The sequence below is a fragment of the Phascolarctos cinereus genome, unplaced genomic scaffold, assembly GCF_003287225.1.
Source record: "Phascolarctos cinereus isolate Bilbo 61053 unplaced genomic scaffold, phaCin_HiC Scaffold_4;HRSCAF=312, whole genome shotgun sequence".
Classification (NCBI taxonomy): Eukaryota; Metazoa; Chordata; class Mammalia; order Diprotodontia; family Phascolarctidae; genus Phascolarctos; species Phascolarctos cinereus.
Window position 1 is genome coordinate 678,143,454 of NW_027555847.1, and position 22,609 is coordinate 678,166,062.

A 22,609-nucleotide genomic window follows, 5' to 3' on the forward strand; every position below is an offset into this window, starting at 1 on the left:
CCCAGCACTTTAGCCAAGCAATCAATCAACATTTATTGAGCACCTACTATGTGCCTACTAGGCACTATTAAGCACCTGCTAGGTGCTATACTGAAAAGCTGCTATCCATTGAACCATCTAGCTGCCTTCAACAGTAAATGGTAAATCTGGAATTTAAACTCAGTTCCTGCATATTTCATGCCTTTCCTCACTTCCCCCTGCACCCCACCCAATGGTGCTTTTTTCTGGTTCTTAGAAAACAAGGTGTTTAGCCCCCTTACTTTACAAGATGAGGCAGCTGGGGAACAGATTTGACAGCACCCACCACAGTGATTGGGAAATGATAAGAAGAAAAAGAAAATAAAAATATTAGAGGGGCTGAGGGCAAACAGGTAATTTCACTGTTGGAGTTATGAACTGGTCCAGCCATCCTGAAAAGCAATTTGGAACTATGCACAAAAAGTTATGAAACTGTGCACACCTTTTGACCCAGTGATACTACTACTAGGGTTGTGCCCCAAAGAGGAAGAAGAAAAGAATCCAGACCTATGAAGAGATTTCAAGTAGTTCTTTCTGTGATGGCAAAGAACTGGAATCCAAAGAAGTGCCCATCAACAGTGAATGGCCGAACATGTTATGGTATATGACTGGGACAGAATTTTTCAGTAAGAAATCATGAAGGAGAAAATTTCAGAAAAACTTAGGAAGTCTTGTAGAACAGATGCACAGTGAACAGAACCAGAGGATATACAATACCATAGACAGCAATGTAGACATTTACAATAGAGACTTGAGAGCACTGATCAATGCAATGACCACCTACAACTCCAGAGTACTCATAATAAAACATGCTGTCCACCTCACCAAGAGTTGAAGAACTCAGAATGCAGACCTTTTTTTGGACGTGGCCAATGCTGGAATTTGTTTTGCTTGATTATATCAAGTGTTTTGTTTTTTCTTTTGCAACAAGGGGGTAGGTGGTTGATTTTTACTTGAAAAAAATTTTAATTAAAATTTTAAAATGCTTGATAATTGGTTGATTGCCCAAGTTCAGCCATCTCTTCAGCTGGGCTGGGATAATGTCTCAGTTCTCAGCTTGAGGAAACAAGTGGAGGAGGTAGGGCTCTGAACTTAGAACTGGGAAATCCCCAACTCAATGTGTGACCTTAAACAGGTCACTTTCCCCACCTCTAAAATCTAAATTATCCTACTCCTGCCTCTTTCACAGGACGGTTATGTGTACATTAAATCAAACAATTATTAAGCACCTACTGTACACCAGACACTGTGCTGCTATATGCTGGGGATACAAAGAAAGGCAAAGTCCCTGTCATCAAGGAACTCACATTCTAGTAGGGGCAACAAGTAAGATGCAGGACGGCCTAGTAGAATAAACAAGAATTGGACTGGGAGTTGGGACACCCAGCTTCACATTCTAGCTCCAATACCTACTAGAGTTTCGTGACTGGGAGTAAGCCACACATAAAATTCACCTTTATAAAACTTGTTTCCTCATCTATCAATACTCAGACTTGTATTTCCTCAGCATGGGGAAAGTAGTGGAAGTTGAGGACTTGCCCAGGATCACACAGCTATTCTGTCAGAGGCAGAGTTTGAAACCCAACCCCTTATCCACTAGGCCAGTGGTGTCAACCTCAAACAGAAAATGGGGGCCACGTGTTGACTTAGAAAACCCCACCTACAGACACGGTCTGTTGTATTTGTTACACTTTAACTTGGCTTCATCCTGCGCTCAGGAAGCAGCACTGGGCCACACATCTGCCATGCTAGGTAATGACGGCACTACCAACAGGTCCATCGTGACCGAAAGGCTCCACATAGATCCTACCACCAAAGGGTTGTACACATGTTCGCCAGTATGAGGCCACAGGTCTGAGCATTATTTTCCAAGTTTAAGTCAGACCAATAGAGCTAGAAAGGATCTTCAAGGTCAAGTCTAACCCCTCTGTGTCACAGATGAGGACATTGACCAGCCTGTAGATGCAGGACCAGGAACCAGGATCTTTCGGTTTCCCCATTTCAATGGGAGCTGCTGGCCCCATCCCTTCAGTGTCTGAACTTCCTCACAGCACGACTAGGATCCCAGGGCTGTCACTAACCATGGCACAGAGGGCGGCGCTCAGCCTGCTGCTCTTGGCATTGAGAACCTAGGTCTCTGGAAGGTTCAGCTGAAGGACTTTTTTATCTGATTGGAGTCTCCCCCACTGACCTACCCAGTGTCCCAGCAGCACACCCAAGCATTGAAAAGGCACTCCTGGAGAAGTGACTCATAGTTGGGAGGGCCCCAATTGGCATTTCCATTTCCTGATGATCAGAGCTGTCCCAAAGTGGAATGGATCCTTCTCAGGTCACCTCTTCTCCCCACCAATGGAGCCTTCAAAAAGGGACTGAACAAAGGCCACTTACTGCTTTTACATCAACATCATAGAAAGAGTCTTACTCAGGTATCAAAGGGCCTGGTATCCTCTGACAGCTTTTATAAACCAGCACCTGTGCACTTCTGCATGCTAGGCACTATGTCAAAGAATCCAGCTTGTTTTATCTGATGCAAGGTTTGTTTCAAGCTTGACAGCGAAGGTTTTCTTAGGTTTGGGGACATCAGAGCGTATAGGGCATGTGGTGGCAGCTCCAGTGGAGAGGGGCTATCCAAACCAACCCCACCCACAAGAGGAATCCTCTTACAATGTTACCCAGTCTCTCTGCTGGAAAATCTTGAGATAGGCACTCATTCTAGTTGAAGGGGTAGGAAGGAATGCTTGGCCCTGGCTCTCAGCCACTGCTCATACTGAGCTGTCTCCAGTGGTATAATGACCAAGTCACACACAGGCCAGGCCCCCAATGGGGGAAAGCTCCTACTTTAAAGAGCCCAACCCCATCTTAGAGTGGAGGAAACAATTTAACTAAAGTCACCAAGGAAGTCAGTGGTGGCACAACTGAGACTGTCATTAATTCTGTGACCAATCCCCTTCTCTTCGGAAGCTGTATTCCCATTTTACAAAGTTAACTAGTCCAGGCCAAACAGTAAGTGAATGAGAGGCAGGGCTACAAGAGGGGCCTCCCAAGGGTACAGAGCTCTTCCAGCCATTCTGCAGCAGAAAGCCAAGGCTGGCAGCAGACATGCTGCAGTGGTCTCATTCCCAGTCACCCCTCCAGCACCTCCCAGAGGCTCCATCCATCAAAAGTTCTCACAAGTACAGAATAAGTTGCACAGACACAAGAGCTCCTGCTTCTCAACTAAAAGGGGATTTTATTGCTATCACAGCCCCATTAAACCCAGGAACAAGGCCTTGTTACAACAGACTACTCAAGAGCACTTCAGTCAGGGGAACCAAACCAAAACTGGGTCCCAAGGCTGGTCTTTATTTGACCTTCTTCTTGGGGCGCAGATTGTTGGTGTGGCCGCACTTCTTCTTACGGCAGTTTACAGCGCGGGGGTGCAGGCGGGCGTAACACCTGCAACAAAGAGAAGGATGTTCACCTTGAGGGCTCCTCACCTACGCAGAGGACAAGCCCCACAAGGAAGCAGGACGAGCCCCCCCACCCCCTGCAGAGTCCCAGGCATACTTGCGGCAGATCATCTTGTCACAGTTGTACTTCTGGGCCAGCTGGCGAAGGGAAGGCTCAATGATGCCCCCTCGAAGACGCAGCACCAAGTGCAGAGTGGACTCTGACGACAAATAAAAATGCTTGTAAGTACCAGTGCCGTGCACCGGAGCAAGGGTGGAAGACTGCTCTCAATCCAACGGGGGTAAAGGAAGGGAATGAGAAACACACAAATAATCATAATCTAAATCAGGAGACAAGCTCGTAAGAGAACCCACAGCACAGGAGCATGTAAGTACACAGAGCCCCAGGCCTGGAGTCAGGAAGACCCAAGCAGGCCTCAGACACTTACTAGTTTTGTGACACCAGGCAAGTCACTTCACCTGTCTGCTTCAGACTCCTCCACAGTAAAATGAGGATAACAGCACCTACCACCCCCCACCCACAACAGCTGTCTGTAAGGAGCAAATGAGATGGTTGTGAAGCACAGCATTCACACAGAGCATACACCTAATAAGCACTTCCACATATATATTTAAGGAAAAAGGGATGAGAATTCACAGTGTATCTGAGGGAGAGATCACCCCTGCCCAAGATAATAAAGATGCTACAAGGTGTGATCATTGACCACATGCCTAATACTACAGGAAATACAATAAAAATAAAAACTCCCAGGTAAGTTTATAATTTAGTGGGAATTAAAGGAATGAAGATTTCTAGAAAATGTTTTTAACATATTCTTTCATAATATCACAAGACTGTTCTCCAAACTATTAAAAATGTATTTTATAGCTCCAAATAGGCTTTTCTCACAATAGCCTTGTAATGTAGATCAGTACCAAGTGTCAGTGGTCCCATTTTACAGATAAGAAAACTAAAGCTGAAAGAAATGACTCGCCCAGGATCATGAAAGTATTAAATAGGTGCTTCTGACTCCACAGTTCTTTCTACTAAGACCATGCTGCTACTGTTTTGTGATCCAAAGTGTGATATAGGGCAGACCCCCACCCCCAACCACCCCACTAGGCAAAGACATCACACAACCTTTCTGGATATTGTAGTCGGAGAGAGTTCGGCCATCTTCTAGCTGTTTTCCAGCAAAAATCAGACGTTGTTGATCTGGTGGGATACCTAGGATTGATACCAAAAACATGCTGAGTAATATGGATTGGATGGTCTAGCTCAGACAGGAAGAACTAGAACAATTCTGCTTTGAATGGCCTATAATGGGTATACCATGCCCGCAGAGGGCAGAAGTTAGCCTGGGCACAGAGAGGAAAGAGAGAAGAATGTCCAAGGGCCTGTTCTTCTGGAAGCTAGACAGATCAGATACCCAGACCAAAAGTACACTCACCTTCCTTGTCCTGGATTTTGGCTTTGACATTCTCGATAGTATCACTGGGTTCAACCTCAAGAGTGATAGTCTTGCCCGTCAGGGTCTTCACAAAGATCTGCATCTCTGCAACGCTGCGCCCGCTGGAAGGTTCGGACAGGACACAGTGAGCACCTGGCAATTTTACAAGCTGCCATTCTGAGCTGCCACTGATATAACCACACAATCATTTATTCACTACTCTGGTCTTTCAGTTCTTCCCAAGTTTCACTTGGTGCAGCCTCTCATTAAGGACCCTCTCCCTACTTTGGCCTTAACACAGCTTTACCTTTTGTTTGCTGGAAAGTCCTGGCCTCTCCTCATTTAGGTCCAGCTGCAAGGTTTCTGTCTCTCCCCAACCCCATGAACCAGACACCCCTGATAGCTTATATGACTCTCAGTCCTCTAGCACTAGAGTTCTGGCTTTTCCCCAGAGATTTGCCTCAATCTCTCAGATAACCCAGCTCTGTCTAAGGAGTTCAGGACTGTCCTTGAAGTTCAACACCAAGTTTTTAACCTATTTTAAGCTTTCATAATGAGAAAAAGAGACAGAATGCTACTGTAAAATTAAATTTGGAGTCAAATGACTTGAATTCAAATCTACCTGTGTTCCTGGCAAATTACTTATCCTCTCTGGTTTCCTTAGCTCTGTAAGTGTGTGAGCGGGGGAGTAACAAACTGGACAATCACTAAGGTTCAGTTCTAAATTCTCTTTATTCCCCGACCACACATCAGCACAGCTTTTCTACATTTACTAGCAGTCAGCACTTGCTCCTCTCCTCCTCCCCCAGAACACAGAAGAGGTTCCTGCTCAGATACTCTGGGTTTCAGTGCCCCTGGACATCCTTTTCCAACCCTGTCATTCGCCCTTAACCAGTCCAACATGGCTTGACCAGAGGCACTGCTGGGAGGGACAACCCCTCCAAAATTTTACACAGGGGAGGACACACGGCCGAGGACCCTTTCCCCTCGGCAACCTGAACCCAGCTTCTCCATCCTGCATTCTAGGGGAGGGAGAAGCGTGGGTCTGGTGATTTCACCAATGACTCATCTATGTACGAAAAAAGGTGCTGGCAGCGACAGCAAGCACACCCGAGAGCGGAGAAGGCACAGCCAAGTAGGGCCAGGGCTGGCTGAGGCCACGTTCGTTCTTCCGACCAACTGCTTAGACATCCCAAAGTGGAATGGACTGCCTTGGCAGGGAGTGATCTCCTCGGCCCTGGAGGGCTCCAGGAAAAGGCTGGATGGCCTCGAGTGGAGAGAGGAGATCCAAAAGAAAGCACCCGGGCCTGGGTCAGCGCTGTCCCAGCTCGCCTCCCCTGCCCCCAGGCCTAGACGGCCCTTCGCGCCGCCCGTTCGCGCTCCGCGCTCACTCCCACCAGGCCCGGCGCGGCCTCGGCCTCCACACCCGGGCCCTGCCTCTGCGCTTCCTCGGGCACGGCCCAGCTTCCCCGCGTCGCCGCCCTCCCCTGGACCCGGTTCCTAGACCCGGCTTCCTGCCTCCGGCCCCGCCGCCGACCCCGACCCAGGTTAGCAACACACACCCTCTCGGCCGCCTCGCTGAAGAGAAAGAGACCACCGGAAGCGGAAATCGCTCCTTCGCTGCCTTTCCACGCCTGCGCGCCCAAGCCCCACCCCGCCGCGGGGAGCCGTACGTCACAATCCCGCCAAGCCCCGCCCCTCAGCCTCATTTCCGCTCCCGCCGAGGCCATCTTTGAGGCGGGCGCGTGACGCCAGCCCACCTCCCGGCGGAGGACTTCCGGCCTGTAGAACTGCGAGGCACGTGCCCGTCAGAAGCCTCCCAAAGCAGCGTGAGATCATAGAATCAGATTTTAAAGCTGGAGGGAGCCTTACAGTTCAGTTGGTACGCGCTCCTCGTTTTACAGATGAAGAAACTGAGACCCAGGAAATAAGTGACTTGTCTCAGCCTCGGGTTCGAGTCAAACCCAAGTCCAGTGCTCTATCACAGTACACGACCTCTAATAAGAGGTTATTTACTCCAATTCTCATGTTACAGATGAGGAAACTGAGGCCAGGGAGTACGTGACTTCACCAACGTCATATTGGCAAAACAAGGATTCAGACCCGGCACCTCTACATGCAAATCTAACAGTTACCAACGCATGCTTCCAACTCAGAGGTCTCCATTTCTTGAAGGGGGGCTTTTCTGGGAGGGCCTGCTGATTGAACAAGCATTTATCTGTTAAGCTACTGATATGTACCAGGAACCATGTTTAGGAACACAAAGACAACAGTGAACCTTAGTCCCTGCCCTCTAGTAGTTTACAACCTAGTTAAGGTGAGAAAACAGAAATATACACGAGATAGATGCAAAATTGGCATGATAACTTTATAGGGTAGCAGGAGCTAACTAGTAGATTTTCAAGGTGAGCATTTACACCTGAGAAATGCCCAAGTACTACCCATCTAGGCGTGATTTGTTGTTACTGTCTAGACTTCAGAAAGTGATGAAGAAAAGTGCAGTCCCTGTAGAGCTGGCTGGTAAACAGTTACAACACATCTGTAGGGGGTAAACAGAGGGGGGGGGGGATTAGGAAAGGCTCAGCGTAGAAGGTAACATGCATACTTAGCCCTGAAAGAAGCTAATGGCTACAGTGTATTCCAAGCAAGCCTCGGTGGCCAGAGGACTGGACTAGCAGTGAAAAAGTATGGATGGGAAACGGACTGCTCTCCAGTCAACCAGTAATGAGTTCTTACTATGTTGAGCACAGTGCTAAGTCCTAAGGGGGAAGGGTGTGATACAAAAAAAGGCAAAAAATTAAAATTAAAAATTAAAAAAGAAATGAGTCCCTACTCCTGGAGCTCACAATCTAGTGAAAGAGATAACATACAAATAATGATACACATACATATCAAATCAACAAGTCTCAAGTTCTTCCTATGTACCAGGCACTGTGCTATACAAGATATAAATGAAAAATAATTTTCCCATTTAAAAACATTTTTTAAATCTTATTTTGGGGTTCTCTTCTCAATCTCACCTTTATCCCCTCAACTCCTCCCCATTAAAAAAGTAAGAAAACAAAGCCTCAGTTATAAAGACATAGTCAAGCAAAACAAATTTCCACATTGGCCATTTTTTTTAAAAAGTCTCAATCTGCACTCTGAGTCCTTCTTCACCTTGCTATCACAAGATTGTTTCACACATTTTCTGGAGTAGTTTTGGTCATTGGGTTAATCAGAGTTCCTAAGTCCTTCAAAATTGCTCATTTTTATATTGTTATTGTGTAATTTGTTCTGATGGAGGGAGAAATTATTTGATGGGGAGGGAAGAGGGAAAGGCATCCTGCAGAAGGGGGGATTTCAGGTAAGTGCCCCTTTGTGAGGCCAATAAGGTGGCTAGGTTGGCTGGACTGTATTGCCTGTGAAGAGGAATGATGTGTCACAGGACTGGAAAGACAGACGAGCCTAACTAATAGGGGAATGGCCACATGAGAATCACTAGGTCATGTATGGCAAGATGCCTCCACTGGGTAAGCCCTGATTTCCAGGTGAGAGGGCTGGGTCATGAAACACAGTCTGGGGGCAGTAGGAACCATAGAATTAGAGAAGCTGTCACCCACTAATCAGGAGAGCTCAGCCTCAGCCAAACCTTCCAAGTCACACTGAAGGTCCCAGCCAACATTCCTAGGGGAATAAGGTGGCAAGATTGCCTTGCTCTAAGGCAGGTTGGGCTTCCTAGAAGGTGGCTGAATGGGAGGTGAAGCATGGTCTCCCCACATCTCTGCTGAACGGTAAGGGGAGGAGGAAGGGTGAAGAAGTCACTCCAAGCCCATCCTTACAATGAAGTGCTCCAGGAAGGAACTGCTGCTCCTCTGAACCCCTCTGCCACTGAGTCACTGGAATATCCCTAGTCTCAGCCTTGGTTTCCCCACCTGTAAAATGAGGGAATTAGGGCTGGATGGCCCCCGAGAGCCCTCCCAGTTCTCAAATTCTAGATGGCAATCTCCCTACCCCTCCAATCACTCTCCCTTGCATAGCTCTCACCTCCCTTCCTCCCAACTGTGACCACGAGGATCCTTCCCCTGCTCCGGACATAATTACCAGTGGATCGGGGAGATCCAGACTGTTCAATCTGGCATTCAGACCCTGGAATGACTTCCCTCATGAGCCCTTCTTCCAGGACTCCCAGCCCTCCCCCTTCAAGGTTCACCCCAAGCTGCACCTCCTCCAAGAGGCCTCCCCCCTTTCCACAGCTGTTGGTTCAAGGATTCCATTCACCTTGTATATAGAGCCTGTATTTGATTAATCATGCACGTATTATATTCCCTCCCTTCCTCTCTCAATGTAGGCTCTCCAAGGTTAGGGACTGACTCCTGAGTACTGTCTGCTGTCCAGAGAACTGAAAATTCACCCCCAAGCAATTCTCAATGGCTTTAAGTTATAGAAAAGGTGAAGACCTGGAGTCTCCTGACCCAAGAGTTCCTAGAACCAATGAAATCCCAGGTCCCAGTTCCTATTCCTTCTTCCTCTACAGAGCACAGTGCCAGGTACTTCATGTTGATTAATCACCTGGCCTCAATTTAAGCGTCCAGCCTAATCTCCCACAACAGTCCAGTAAAAGGCCTCTCTGGGGCAAAACATCATAGTGGTTGGTTTACTAGCTCTTTGGTGTCTTGGCTAGATCACACAACAAGTGGTGAAACCCATATTTACCAACTCTTCAGGCTCTGAAAGCTCAGCCTCCGGCCTGCCTTCCAGCTGCTGCTGCTACTACTGTCCCCAGCCCTTTACTGGCACCTCCAAAGGCCACAGCTCCCTCTGGTCCCACTGCTCTGCCCACAGCCCAGAACTGCCCCTTTTTACCCATTCCCCAACACCTGTTTGCTCCACCCTCTCAGGGCCCACATTGCAGGAAGGAAGCAGGATACACGGTTCAGACTGACCCTCGTAGCAACACAGAATTTTATTTATCTCCCCCACAGTATGTCTAAACTTAGGGTACAAAAATAGTCAATTAAACTTTTATTTCCAAAGATGTCCCTACCCAATGGGCTGAGGGCCCTGGAGGGGGGTGGAGGAGGAGGAGGAGAAGGCAGTGGCTTGGTGGTACCTTCTCCTCTCTTGACAGGGAAATATACGGTCGCTGCTCTCTGCTCAAACACTGTCCATGAGAGTAAACAACTTCTTTTGAATTTCCATCTCAGAAATATTACTTGTTTCAAAAAAGCCCTAAGGGTGCCAACAGAAAAAATACTTGGTGCTTAATCTGTGTAAGTGTTGTTTGTGCCTGTATGAGCATGAAAACATATGTTGGCATGCGCCTGTGTGTGTGACCATGGATAGATGGATGTTTGCATGTGCATGTGTGTGTGTGTGTGTGTGTGTGTGTGTTGCCAAGGAGGTTTAGTGTAGGCACAGTTACTGGGCCTCTCAGAGTCAGGCCTGGCTCTGGGTTTCCTAACAAAAACTACTTTACAGAATTGTTGGGAAACAGCCTCTGAGCCAGGGCTGGAGAGGGGCATAGGACATTGCCCAGTCAAGTCCACGAGCCTCCTTCCTCACACAGGGCTCCAAACAAACCTGTGGATGCCAAAACCCCAAGAAGCAGGTCTGGAAAAGCCCAGGCTTGGCTTCATATGTGCAGAAACATTAGGAACTGGGGGTGGGGGTCAGGAAAGAAAGCAATTTGGCGAGAAGATACCAGCAGAAAAGCATTAGCAAAAAAAAGCTGGGGAAACCCACAGTGTGACCATCCCCCAACAAGACTGGCCTACCCCCCCAACCCTGGCTTTGTGCCAGGACCACGGCTCCACGGCCCCCAAAGGCCAAATAAGAATCCTTTCTGGAGCTGTCTCCCCCATATTTGTTGTTCTAAGCTGTGGGGCGACCAGCCAGGACCACATTTCCAGGATGCTGGAAGGTGGGAAGGCCCTACTTTGCACAGTTACGGTGCACTGACTCCTTGGGACCTGGGGGTAGAGGGTAGAGGCCCTCCTACTCCTGGGCCCTCTCACCACCACCACCACCACCACCACCATCATCATCATCATCATCATCATCACCTGTCAGGCTCTCCCCATTCACAGCTGGGGAGTCCAGCCGACCTTGGGATAAATCTTCAAAGTCAGGGCTCAGGACTGGGGAGATGATGTCGGGGCTCGTGTCGCATGACCCTGTACTCTGCTCTGAGGTAGCAATGGTGGTAGCTGAGCTGATCAGGATGGGGTCCATGTCTTCATCTTCCTCCTCCAGGATGGGAGACTCATGGATATCTGTTGATGGGAGAGTTGTCAGTCAGGTAATTCACACAGGGCTAGCAACACATTGCTCCTGGAAGAACCAGAAGGGTAGGTTCTGGCATTCAGGCCAAAGCCCACTTAGCCCTTCCTAAAGTAGGACAGAAGGAAGATTCCTCAAAAGGAAGACAAGAGGACAGTGCATCTGCATCCACAGACCCAGCTCTCCACCAAGCTGGTCCCTACTCTGGGACCTCACAAAGAATTTATTCAGGTGTAGGACTCAGAGCAAGCCTGTCTAAGATGAGGAGCAGGTCCACCTTGGAGGGCCTGATGCAGGAAAGTCATAGAGTGCTACTGATGGAAATGATCTCTCTCCCCATCGTTTTACAGATAGGCAATGAAGACTTGCCTAAGCCACAGAGTAAACTGTAAGTAAACTAGACTCTAAAATACTAGAAATGGCAGTGCACAGTCTAAAAGCCTTAGGATTTCGGGGCAGAGAGGAAATTTAGAACGTAGAATGGTAGAGTTGGGAGGACCCTTAGAATACAGAAAGTCAGAGCCAAGAGAGACCTTGGAACCCAGGATGTTAGAGCCAGAGGAACCCTTAGAACATATGATATCAGAGCTAGAAGGGCCCTCAGAACCCAGAACGTCAGAGCACGGAGAATCCTTAGGACATAAAGTGTCAGAGTTGGGGGCTCGAACTCAGATCATAAAAGGTCAGAGTTGGTGTTGGTCAAGCCTTAGAGACACTTACGACTAAAAGCATCCGGGTATTGCTTTGACAGCTTTGTTTTCAGAGTCCTAGAAGGAAAAGGAGAAAAAAAGCAACCATTTAAATTTTTCATCAGTCACTCTAGCCTTCCCCCGTAAGGAGAACAGTCTTGGGCCGCCTCTTCCTGCCCTGCCTACCCTCTCACAGGCTGCTATGGTCTTGGCTGGGAGCTGAGGCTCCCAGGGCCAGAGTCCCCCATCCCAGAGCAAGGGGGCAGGGAAGAGCTAGACACCAACCTGAGCCTTCGGAAGATGCTGTCCAGGTCCTTCTTCATCTCCATCAGCGTCCTGGTGTGGTGTGTGAAACGCTCGCTCATCTGCTGCATGCGGACGTTGGAAAGGTTATTAAAGTTCAAGAGCATTTCATTGGTTTTCTCAAACCGGTCCAGCCTGAGGGTGGGAAGACCAGGGAAGAAAGGAACCGGATTAGCAGGCCCCAGGTCGATCTGAGCAGCCGAGATACCCATGTGGGAGGCGAGGTGGGAGGGGCACGGGGCTTAGAATCAGAAGGACCCCATTCCAATCCTGCCTTGGTTATTTACTAGTCCCTTAACCCCTGGGAGATTCAGTTCCCTCATCTGTAAATGGGAAACTACTTGCACGACCCACCTCATAAGGTTGTTGCAAGAATCAAATAAGAGAAATAAAAATGTTAAAGCACTGCATACTGCTGGATGTTATTATTATACATTGTGCTTATGTGTATTATTATTGTTATTATAGAATGCAAATTTTATTATTATTCCCCATTTTACAGACAAGGAAACAGCAGATCAGAGAGGTCAAGGGAGAGAGGAGGGCCTGTTCTCCAGAATGTATAGGGCACCGTTGTGCTGGAGTCAAATCGTCAGAAGCTGCTGATTAGCAAGGTGGGTAGAGCTCTTGGCCTGGAGTCAGGAAGCCAGGGAGATCTGGATCGGAACTCCAAACCCAGCCTTACTAGCTGTGCGACCCTGCACAAACCACTTGGCCTCTGTCTGCCTCAGTTTCCTCAACTGTAACATGAGGATAACAACAGCACCTACTTCCCAGCAGGGTGAGGATCAAATGAAATATTATTTGTCACAAGTGCCTACCTTCCTTCCTTCCTCTTTTTGTAACTCGCCCTCTACCCAGCTCTGTCTGCTCCCTCCTCCCACTCCCCAGAACCACTGGATGAAATCCTGGTCATTCCTCCCGGTTAATGTCACACCCTGTCCCCTTTCCTCCACCTACTCCCAGTCAAAATAATAATAATAATAATGATATAAGCAATTGACAAATTGCTTACATTGAGGCTTACACAACACTTTTTCATCTGGGCCTCCCAACAACCCTGTGAGATAGGGTCAGGCCCATTTTACAGAGGAAGAAACTGAGGTTCTGCGAGAAGCAGTGACCTGACCTTTCCTTCCTGGACTCTCAAAGAGCCGTTCACAATCCTCTTGGGCATTTAATCACACTCTGCCCGCAGCGGCAGGAGACTGATCTGAGAGCGGTCTTCTCTCCCCTACAATTAGGAGATCAACCCACACTTTTGCCAAGAAAATCTAGGCCCTCACTGTGAGCTCTGCCTTCTCCTCATCTCACCAGCTGAGACACCTTTCTTCTAGTACCTAAGAATGAGGTCCTCGATGAATCAAGCCCCCTACACACTCCCTCCATCCTGTCCCCTTCCCTTCTCTCAGCAGACTGCCCCCACTAACATCCTCATTCTCTCTCATCTTCAGTCTCTGGCTATCTACTGGTTCCATCCTTTCTGTTTACAAACAGGTCCGTGCTTTTCCCATCCAGCATAATCATAAACATCAATCATTTAATGCTTTGAAGTTTGGAAAGCGTTTTACAAAAGTTATTTGATCATCACAACAGCTCTGTGAGGTAGGTGCTATCATTAACCCCATTTTACAGATGAGGAAACTGAGACAGAGAAGTTAAATGACTCGCCCAGGGTCATATAGCTAGAATGTACTGGAGGCATTAGGAGGAGGCAAGAGGATCAAAACTAGAATCTTCCTGACTCTGGGGCCCACGCCCTCCTTAAAAAACTTTCCCTAGAGGGCAGCTATGTGGTTCAGCAGATACAGCACAGGTCCTAGAGTCAGCAAGACCTGAGTTCAAAGCTGGCTTCAGATACTTACAAGCTGGGTGACCCTATGCAAGTTACTTAACCTTGATTGCTCCCCCCCACCCCCGCCAAAAAAAGAACACTCACTAGATACTAATCTTCTCTTTGCAGTCAAAGTCCTTGAAAAAGTGGGGGACACTCATTGTCTCCACTGCCTCTCCCCTCAATCGCTCTTCCCCACTTTGCAACCCGGCTTCCAACCTTACACTCGATTGAAAATGATTTCTATAAAGTTAACGATGAAAAAAAGTTGCTCAGTGGAACAGCCTTCTCTCCATCCTCATCCTTCCAGACCTCTTTGCAGCATCTGCACTGTTGACCATTCTCTCTTCCCAGATAACATCTCCCCTCTGGGTCTTTTCAATGCTGCTCTCTCCTTCATCCTCTCCTCCTATTCCCCTAATTACCACTGTTCAATCTCCCCATCTCATCCCAGACTAACATCCCAGACCCTCTTCTCTCCATTCTTGACCTCATCAGTTCCCAAAGGTTATGTGTACAATGAACATCCCAATACAGAAGACTCCCAGACCTATCCCTGCAGCTTCAGTCTCATTCTGAAGCTCCAAATGGCTACCAAGCTTTTCCAACTAGATATCACATTGATATTTCAAGCACTTATGTCCAAAACAGAAATCTTATCTTTCCTGCCCCATCCCCAGGGCCCCCCCATTCTTCCAATCACCGAGGTACCTAACCTCAGAGTCATCTCTGCCTTTTCCACTATTACTTAACCTTCATAATTCACTCAGCTACCAAATCTTGTAATTTCTCTTTTTTTTAATAGCTTTTTTTTTTTAGGCAACTGGGGTTAAGTGACTTGCCCAGTGTCATGCAGCTAGTGTCAAGCATTTTTGGTCTGAGGCCAGATTTGAACTCAGGTCCTCCTGACTTCAGGGCCGGTGCTCTATCCACTGTGCCACCTAGCTGCCCCCAAATCTTATAATTTCTACCACCACATCAAATGGGTCTCAAATAAGTCCCTTCTCTCCAGTTACAGTGCTACCATTCAAGTTTTGGCCTTCATCAACTCTCACCTGGACTACTGCAATACCATGGGCTCCCAGCCTTTTGTCCATGTGTCTTAATCTCTTTTTTGCATTACAGACTCATCTGGCAATCTGGTGAAGCCACTGGACCCCTTCTCAGAATAATGTTTATCGCCTACATATATTACTGAAATAAATACTAAATTTCAATTAGAAGGTTAGTAAAAATAAAAACGTAATTTTCTTTTCTATCCAAGTTCATGGATCCCCTGAAACCTATCCATAATGATGTAAGGAATTTGTCTTATTTGACTATACATATTTGTAATGGATTTTGTTTTTCTTACCTTTTCAATGGAGAGGGATGAGGTGGTGAGAGGGAGAAGATTCAAAGTAGAAAATAAAATCAAATTGAATTTTTAAAAATGTATCCAATCTATCTACTGTTAATCTCAGGTTAATAAACAATAATAAAACAAGGTGATTTTCCTTAAGTACAGATCTGACTGTGTCAGTCCCCTACCCAATAAACTCCAGTGACTCCCTCTTGTTATCAACTGTGTCTGACTCTTCATGACCCCATTTATACCAATATATGTATATGTTGTCTTCCCCATCCACATATAAGCTCCTTGAGGGCAGGAACTCTTTCTTCTTCTTCTTCTTTTTTTTTTGTCTTTCTATCTCCAGCATCTATCCAATTGACTGGCACACAGCAGGTAGGAGAAGGGGGAGAAGGAAAGGAGGAGGGAATAAGCATTTATATAACATCTACTATGTGCCAGCACTATGCTAAGCGCTTTTTCAACAACCTTGATAGGTAGGTGAAGTTATCCAATTTCGCAGTTAAGGAAACTGAGTTGAATAGAGGTGAAATGATTTGTGCTGGGTCAAACAGACAGCAAGTGTCTGAGGCCAGAATTGAACTCAGATCTTTGGGTACTTCCTTGGTGGATAGATGGATGCATGGAAGGATGGACATGGACGCAGCACTTGACTCACATGTTCTTCTGGGCCTGAATGATGGCATTTACGTCCTCTGAATTCACCATGCTGAGAATCCGGTTGCAGAACACCTCTGAGGCAGAATTGGGAGATTCCATCTCTTCCTCCTCCTCCTCCTCCTCTGCGGCCTATAGACCAGCCAAAGGCAGTGGTTACTGAGACTGGCCAGGCAGGCACGCATGCTCCTTGCTGATACCTTCACTCTTTCTCCTAACACTGTTCTCAACACTGTCTAGACTAGACTTCTGTTTTATTAGCAGACTGCATCCCCCAGATTCTGGGACTTCCCAACAGGCTGTGGCCCTGATAGGACCAGATGGTCCCCACTGGGGATTCTAGTCCTGCCAACAGGCAGACCGCCATGAGGGGACTCTCTGAGCAAGGTCTTGACAGAGAGATCCCTCGGAGTGCCTGGAAACCCCAGTACTTCTCCTAGAAAGACTTCCTGAGGACTTAGTTTTCTCTCTGTAAATGGGGAGGAGGATGGGAAGGGAGTTTGCACTGGAGGTAAGGGACCTCTAAAGATCCTCTCCGCTCATGACATTCTATATCCCAAGGACCCTCTTAGCTCTGATATTTTCTAGTCTAGGGGTCCTGCCCACTCTTGACGTTCCTTGTTCTAAGGACCTTGCCAGCTCTGCCTTTCCCTGTTCTACTGTCCCTTCCACCTCTTCCACTCTCTGTTCTAGGGTCCCTCCTGGCCTGACATCACATAAATCTTTGTTCTTAAGTCCTTTCTCCTTCTGCCAGTCTATTCTAAGGGCCCTCTCGCCTGACCTCCCATATGTGTAGGCTCTGAAGTCCCTTCCCCGCAGAGATCCCGTGCTCTGTCCTGAGATAGTCCGGCCCCGACAGCCTAAGCCCACATTTTAGAACTCTGTGATCCTCACCGGACCAAGCCCTTCCTATTACCCAGGGTCACAGCCCGCCCTGTACCGACTCAGGAAGGAAAGGGCTGGGGCTGGCAGCCGTCGCCAGATGTGTCCGGGCAGAGGCGCACAGCTGGACGCCCCCACCCCCCCTCCCCGCTGGGCCCAGAGAGGCAGCGAGCAGTGTTCCCTCCCGGACTGTCTCCTGGTCACCCCCCACTCCATCTCCCACCACCCCCGGACTCAGCTGCAAAGGCGGCGGCGGCGGTGGTGGCAGCGGCGGCACCTGCACATCTGGGAGCCTCGCACTTCCGGGATGGCGCTCACGCGCAGCAGCCTCTGCGCGGCTCCGGCGGACGTCACAACCAGGGAGCTGGGCCGGGTGGAGGGGCGGAGCCGAGGGAGGGGGCCTAAAGGAGGAGTCAGGGGGCGGGGACAATGGGAGGTGTGATGTATGGGCGGGGCCGTGGAGGCGGGGCCAGGAAGGGGACGTCCAAAGGAGGAGGCAGGGGGAGGCGGGGCCGGACAGGGAAACCGAAGGAGGAGATGGTGGGGGCGGGGACACGGAGGCGGGGCCAGGAAGGAGAAGGCCAAAAGAGAGGCAGGGGGAGGTGGGGCCGGACAGGGAAACCGAAGGAGGAGATGGTGGGGGCGGGGCTAGGGAGGCACCAGGGGAGGAGCCAGAGTAGGAGGAGTGAGGGGAGGAGGCAGGGGAGGAGCCGGAGCCAGGGAAGAGGGAATGGAGGGTGCAGCAGACGGGGCCAGGAGGCCAAAGGGTGGGGCAGGGGACGGGACAGGATGCTTCTTCCCCAAGGACCTTTGGCCAGTTCTTCCAAGAGATCAGTTAGTGGCACCAAAGTGGTGCAGTGGAGAGAAACCTCATCCAGCCTTGCACATTTAGTATCTGTGTGCCCTTGGGCGTGTCACTTAATTTGTGTGGGGAGAATAATTGTTTGAGGGTTAAGTGAGATAATATTTATACAGCTCTGTGCTGCCTGTTGTTGTTATTATTATTATATTATTTCCCTATCTGTCCGATGAGAACATTGGACTAGGTTTCAGCGGTCCTCTTAATCTGTTTTGTGTCAGGGACCCCTTTGTCAATCAATCAATAAACATTTATCACGCTCCTACCGTGTGCCAGGCACCATGCTAAGTGCTAGGGATACAAAAAGGCAAAAGACAGTCCCCACCTTCAAGGAACTTACAATCTAATGGGGAGAGACAACGTGCAAATAAAAATATGCAAAGCAAGCTATAGACGAGATAAATAGGACACAATGAGCAGAGGGAAGGCGTTAGAATTAAGAGAGTTTGGGAAAGGTTTCTTGTAGAAGATGGGATGTTTGTTGGGGCTTGAAGGAAGCCACAAAAAGTCAGAAGGCAAGTGAGGATGAAGAGCATTCCAAGCCCGGTGGACAGCCAGAGAAAATGCTTGGATCCAATAGAGGGAGTGTCTTGTTCACGGAAGAGCAAGAGGCCAGAAGTTCATGGAGTAAGGTGTAAGAAGGCTAGAAAGGTAGCGGTCAGATGAGACTCCCTTGTCAGAATAATGTTTTTAGATAATATAAATTACATAGGATTACAAAGGAAGCCAATTATACTGATGCGCAGTTATAAAAATGTTTAAAAAATTGTTACTGATCCCAGGTTAAGAATTTCTGGACCAGATGGTCTCCAAGCTCCTTCCCAGCCCTGATACTTCATGTTTTTAGGGGGAAGAGGGAATAATCATTTATTAAGCATCTACTGTGTGCCAGGCACTGTGCAAATGTTTTTTTAAAAATATCTCCTCACAGCAAACCTGAGAGATAGGTGTGCTATTATGATCTTCATTTTACAGTTAAGGAAACTGAGGTGAAATGACTTGCTCAGAGTCATACACCTTGGAAGTGTCTGAGACTAGATTTAAGCTCAGTACTCTGTTGACTGTGCTACCTAGCATCCCTCCCAACTGGCTCAGCTCTTCTGTCTGCCATGTTCTAAGGTCCTTCTTAGTTCTGATGTCCTGTGTTCTAAGGACCTTCTCAACTATAAGCTCATCATTATTCTGCAAGATGAAATCAGCTCTGCAACTCATACCTCCTCAGCACTCTCTCTCCAAAGTTAGCAATGATCTCTTAGTAGCCTTTTCGCAATCCTCATTGTCCTTGACCTCTATCTGTGTGTAGCCTTTGACACTGTGGGTCACTCTCTTCTCTCTAGGCTTTCAGGACACCACTCTCTCCTGGTTCTCTTCTACAGCTGATTGCTCCCTCTCCATCATCTTTGCTGGACCCTCTTAATCTCAGGCATCCCTCAAGGCGCTGTCCTGGGCCCTCTTCTTTTCTCCTTCTACATTACTTCGCCTGGTGATCTCATCGGCCCCTATGGATTTAGTTACCAGCTCTACATTGATGATTCGCATGTCTACCTCTCCTACCTCAGTCTCTCTGCTGACCTCCATTCTTACATCTCCAATTCCCTTTCAGACATCTCAAACTGGATGTCCAGTAGACATCTTCAACTCAGCACATCCAAAATGAAACACTGTCTTTCCCCCAAACCCTCCCCACTTCCTACCTTGCCTACGACTGTGAAAGACGAGAGCATCCTCCCAGTCCCTCAGGCCCGCTACCTTTCTAGTGGTCTCACTATCTCTCATTCTTCCTTCCCCCTCCCACCCCTGAGTCCAAGCTGTTGCCAAGACCTGTGGATTTCACCTGTGCAGCTTCTCCCGAATATGCCCTCTTCTTTCCTCTGACTCTGACACCCCGCTAGTATAGACCCTCATCATCTCACACCCGGATTATTGCAATAGCCTGCTTGTGGGTGAGGTAGGGTCCTACCTGCCTCAAGTCTCTCCCCACTCCACCCCATCGTCCGTTCAGCCGCTAAAATGATTTTTCTTCAGGTCTGATCATATCACCGCCGCCACCACCACCCAAAAACTCCAGTGGCTTCCTATTGCCTCCAGAAGCAAATACAAAACACTCTGCCTGGCATTCAAAGCCCTTCATCATGGAGCCCCCTCCTACATTTCCTGTCTTCTTACATCTGAGTCCTGACAGGTTCCCTTCAATCCAGTGACTCTGGTCCCCTGGCTATTCCACTGACAATATCCTCCATCTCTCGGCTCTGGGCATTCTCTCTGTTTGTTTGTCTCCCATGCCATCGATGCTCTGACTACTGACCTCCCTGGCTTCCTCTAAATCCCAACTAGAGTCCCACCTTTTATTTTATTTATTTTTTTTTTTAGTGAGGCAATCGGGGTTAAGTGACTTGCCCAAGGTCACACAGCTAGTGAGTGTTAAGTGTCTGAGGTCGGATTTGAACTCAGGTCCTCCTGACTCCAGGACCAATGCTCTACCAATGCTCTACCAACTGCGCCACCTCTCTGCCCCCTAAAATCCTACCTTCTACAGAAAGCCTTCCCCAATCCCTCTTAATTCTAGTGCCTTTCCTCTATTGATCATTTCCTGTTTAGCCTATCTAGAGCTTGCTTTGTGCATATTTGTTTGCATGATGTCTCCCAGATTAGATTAGGAGCTCCTTGAGGGCAGGGACTGTCCTTTGCTTCTTTTTGCATTCCCATTGTTTAGCGGGAGCCTGGCAGGTTATAGGCACTTAATAAATGTTTATTGACTAACTGCCCCAAGATCGATCTTGCTCCTCAGAGCAAATTAAGATGCTGAACTGTGGTGAACGACTAGATGCCGAGAAGCCCTCTGGACCTTTCAGACTCACAAGATGGCAGATTCTTCTTTCATTGGTTACTTTGGCTGTCCCAAGTTCATTGTGGCAAAAAAAAAGAAGGCAGAAGCTGGCAGACCTGTTTGTTTGTTTGTTTGCTTGCTTCCATCCAATTTTTATTTTTTTTCTCAATTACACGTAAACAATATTTTTAACATCCTTTTGTTTATTTTGAACTCAAGACTCTTTCTCTCCCTCCCTTCCCCCTCCTAGAGAAGGGAGGCAGTTTGATATAGATTAAACATGTGCAGTCATGCAGAACATTTCCATATTAACCATGTTGCAAAAGAGAATGCAGAGCAAAAAAAAAAAAACACAACCCAAGAATAATAAAGTAAAAACAAAACAGTATGCTCCAATCTGGCAGGCCTTTTTGAATGACTCTGCAAGCAACCAAAGGCTCTCTTGTTCACCAAATGGTTAGCTGATCACAGCTAGTTACAGAATGTCTACACATGCCCCAGTCTGTGTTTCCAAGGTGTTTCCCTTACTGGTCATCACAGTTCTCCCACAAGCAGCTCCTTAGCATCCCGACCGTGGAGGTACCATCTGAGACACCACGGCGTGATCACTGGGGCATGCACCAGTCTCCATCACACCTGACTTTCCATTTCCTCGTTCTACTCAAATCCCATGACCTACTCCTCCATTCCAGCTCAGCTACCCACAGAGACGGTCATACCTTGTTCTTCCCGTCACCCACAAGCATTCCATTTCCATGCACAAGAACTCCGAAATTCCTTTATCTGATCACAATTTTTAAAAGCACTCCATGTCTCCCTATGCCTTAGTACCTCCAACCCTATTCATTCTCACCGTGATCTCCAATCCCTCCACCCTCAGAACTTTTCCAGGGCACCATCTCTGCTGTCTGACTATATGTATTCTTTTCCTTTCCCACCCTTAACCCCTTAGTGAATTAGTTCAAAGCTGTATATCTGCTACTCCTAAATTTCTTTCTCCCTTGTCCTGTCATCATTCACTCTCTGTCCAATCCCAATCCTGGATTGTGTGCGCGAGCGCGCGCACACACATACACACACATATACATATACCCATCAACCTATGTCCCACTCTTCCTTCCCTTTACATGCCACTGAACCCAGTTGGAAGAAGTCTGGGTCCACCACAAATTTATGTCATCTAGTCTCGACCAGACCTGTAGTCAAACAAGACAAGCCTACTCTTCATTAATTTCTATCCCATTTCCCACAACTATTGTTTCATAACTGCTCTTCTTTCTTTAAGCCTCTGACATTACCCACTTCTGTCCCCACTCTCAGTTAATTAAGGACCTGGCCTTGTACTTCAATGAAAAAATGGTGACTGTTGGCCATGAGCTCCCTTTTTTCCTCTTCTCATCTTGCACCTACTTTTCTCCAAGGGAAATTTTGATTCTTTCCTGGAGGAAAGTAGAATGTGCCAGTATGCTGGCTACTCTGCTTTCCTCAGAGACGTGGTATCAGACTAGACTTATATCTACCTGCTTCCAAATATTGCTAGTCTGGGAAATGATTCTTAGGTTTAAGCTGCTTCCCTAGTTGCTAAGTGGCACAGTTGATGGAGCACTGGACCCAGTCAGGAAGATCTGAGTTCAAATCTCACTGTCTCTCTCTGCCTCTGTCTCTGTGTCTCTCTGTGTCTCTCTCTGTTTCTCCTCTTTCCCCCCCTCTTGTCTCTCTCTGTCCTCCCTTCCTCTCTCCCTCTCCTCTCTCCTCTCTCCCTTTCTCCCGGGAAAGGAGATGAATTTTATGCACCTTCTCTCAAAAAAATGAAGGAAGAAGAGTGACTATCCTCTCCCAAACTCTCCCACCAACTCCGAGCCCCCTGCAGATACACAATGTTGACTCACCCTCCTCTCCACCGATGAGAAGAGTGTTATATAAAATTTCCAGACTGGAACCCCAGGTTACACAAGGATCCAGGTCTCAGCAGAGCTTAATATCAGGTATGTAATCATGTCATGTTGAAGTTTTTATCAATACACACTTTTTAATCTTTTGAGTTTTTAG

At 47.8% G+C, this 22,609-nt stretch overlaps 2 protein-coding genes across 8 annotated transcripts; both read right to left on the bottom strand.

Annotated features, from left to right (window-relative positions):
* Positions 1-3,221: 3,221 nt before the first annotated feature.
* On the bottom strand, positions 3,222-6,546 carry UBA52 (ubiquitin A-52 residue ribosomal protein fusion product 1). Its single transcript, XM_021008894.2, has 5 exons — positions 6,460-6,546; positions 4,898-5,019; positions 4,588-4,674; positions 3,565-3,667; positions 3,222-3,453 (listed from the first exon to the last, which is right to left on the bottom strand). Exons 2-5 carry the CDS (start codon positions 4,998-5,000, stop codon positions 3,360-3,362), a joined length of 387 nt encoding a protein of 128 aa, XP_020864553.1. The 5' UTR covers positions 5,001-5,019; positions 6,460-6,546; the 3' UTR covers positions 3,222-3,359.
* Positions 6,547-7,251: 705 nt separating this feature from the next.
* KXD1 (KxDL motif containing 1) lies at positions 7,252-17,231 on the bottom strand. 7 transcript variants are annotated; one of them, XM_078154150.1, is made up of 8 exons: positions 15,994-16,083; positions 15,040-15,696; positions 14,090-14,227; positions 12,133-12,285; positions 11,879-11,925; positions 10,942-11,151; positions 8,719-8,811; positions 7,252-7,436 (listed from the first exon to the last, which is right to left on the bottom strand). In XM_078154150.1, exons 4-8 carry the CDS (start codon positions 12,255-12,257, stop codon positions 7,426-7,428), a joined length of 486 nt encoding a protein of 161 aa, XP_078010276.1. In that variant the 5' UTR covers positions 12,258-12,285; positions 14,090-14,227; positions 15,040-15,696; positions 15,994-16,083; the 3' UTR covers positions 7,252-7,425. The 7 variants fall into 7 exon arrangements, with proteins under 7 accessions (XP_078010276.1, XP_020864545.1, XP_020864551.1 ...); XM_021008886.2 differs by lacking the exons at positions 14,090-14,227; positions 15,040-15,696 and adding an exon at positions 17,114-17,231 and having other exon boundaries at positions 15,994-16,124; XM_021008892.2 differs by lacking the exon at positions 14,090-14,227.
* Positions 17,232-22,609: the final 5,378 nt, after the last annotated feature.

Coding starts and splice junctions, on each gene's coding strand:
- UBA52 (XM_021008894.2), bottom strand. CDS start 5,000: ATGCAGATCTTTGTGAAGACCCTGACGGGCAAGACTATCACTCTTGAG. Junction 4,675..4,897: donor CAAAATCCAGGACAAGGAAG/GTGAGTGTACTT, acceptor TATCAATCCTAG/GTATCCCACCAGATCAACAA. Junction 3,454..3,564: donor GACAAGATGATCTGCCGCAA/GTATGCCTGGGA, acceptor TCTTTGTTGCAG/GTGTTACGCCCGCCTGCACC.
- KXD1 (XM_021008886.2), bottom strand. CDS start 16,094: ATGGAATCTCCCAATTCTGCCTCAGAGGTGTTCTGCAACCGGATTCTC. Junction 11,926..12,132: donor AGCATCTTCCGAAGGCTCAG/GTTGGTGTCTAG, acceptor TTTTCCTTCTAG/GACTCTGAAAACAAAGCTGT. Junction 11,152..11,878: donor ATACCCGGATGCTTTTAGTC/GTAAGTGTCTCT, acceptor TCCCATCAACAG/ATATCCATGAGTCTCCCATC.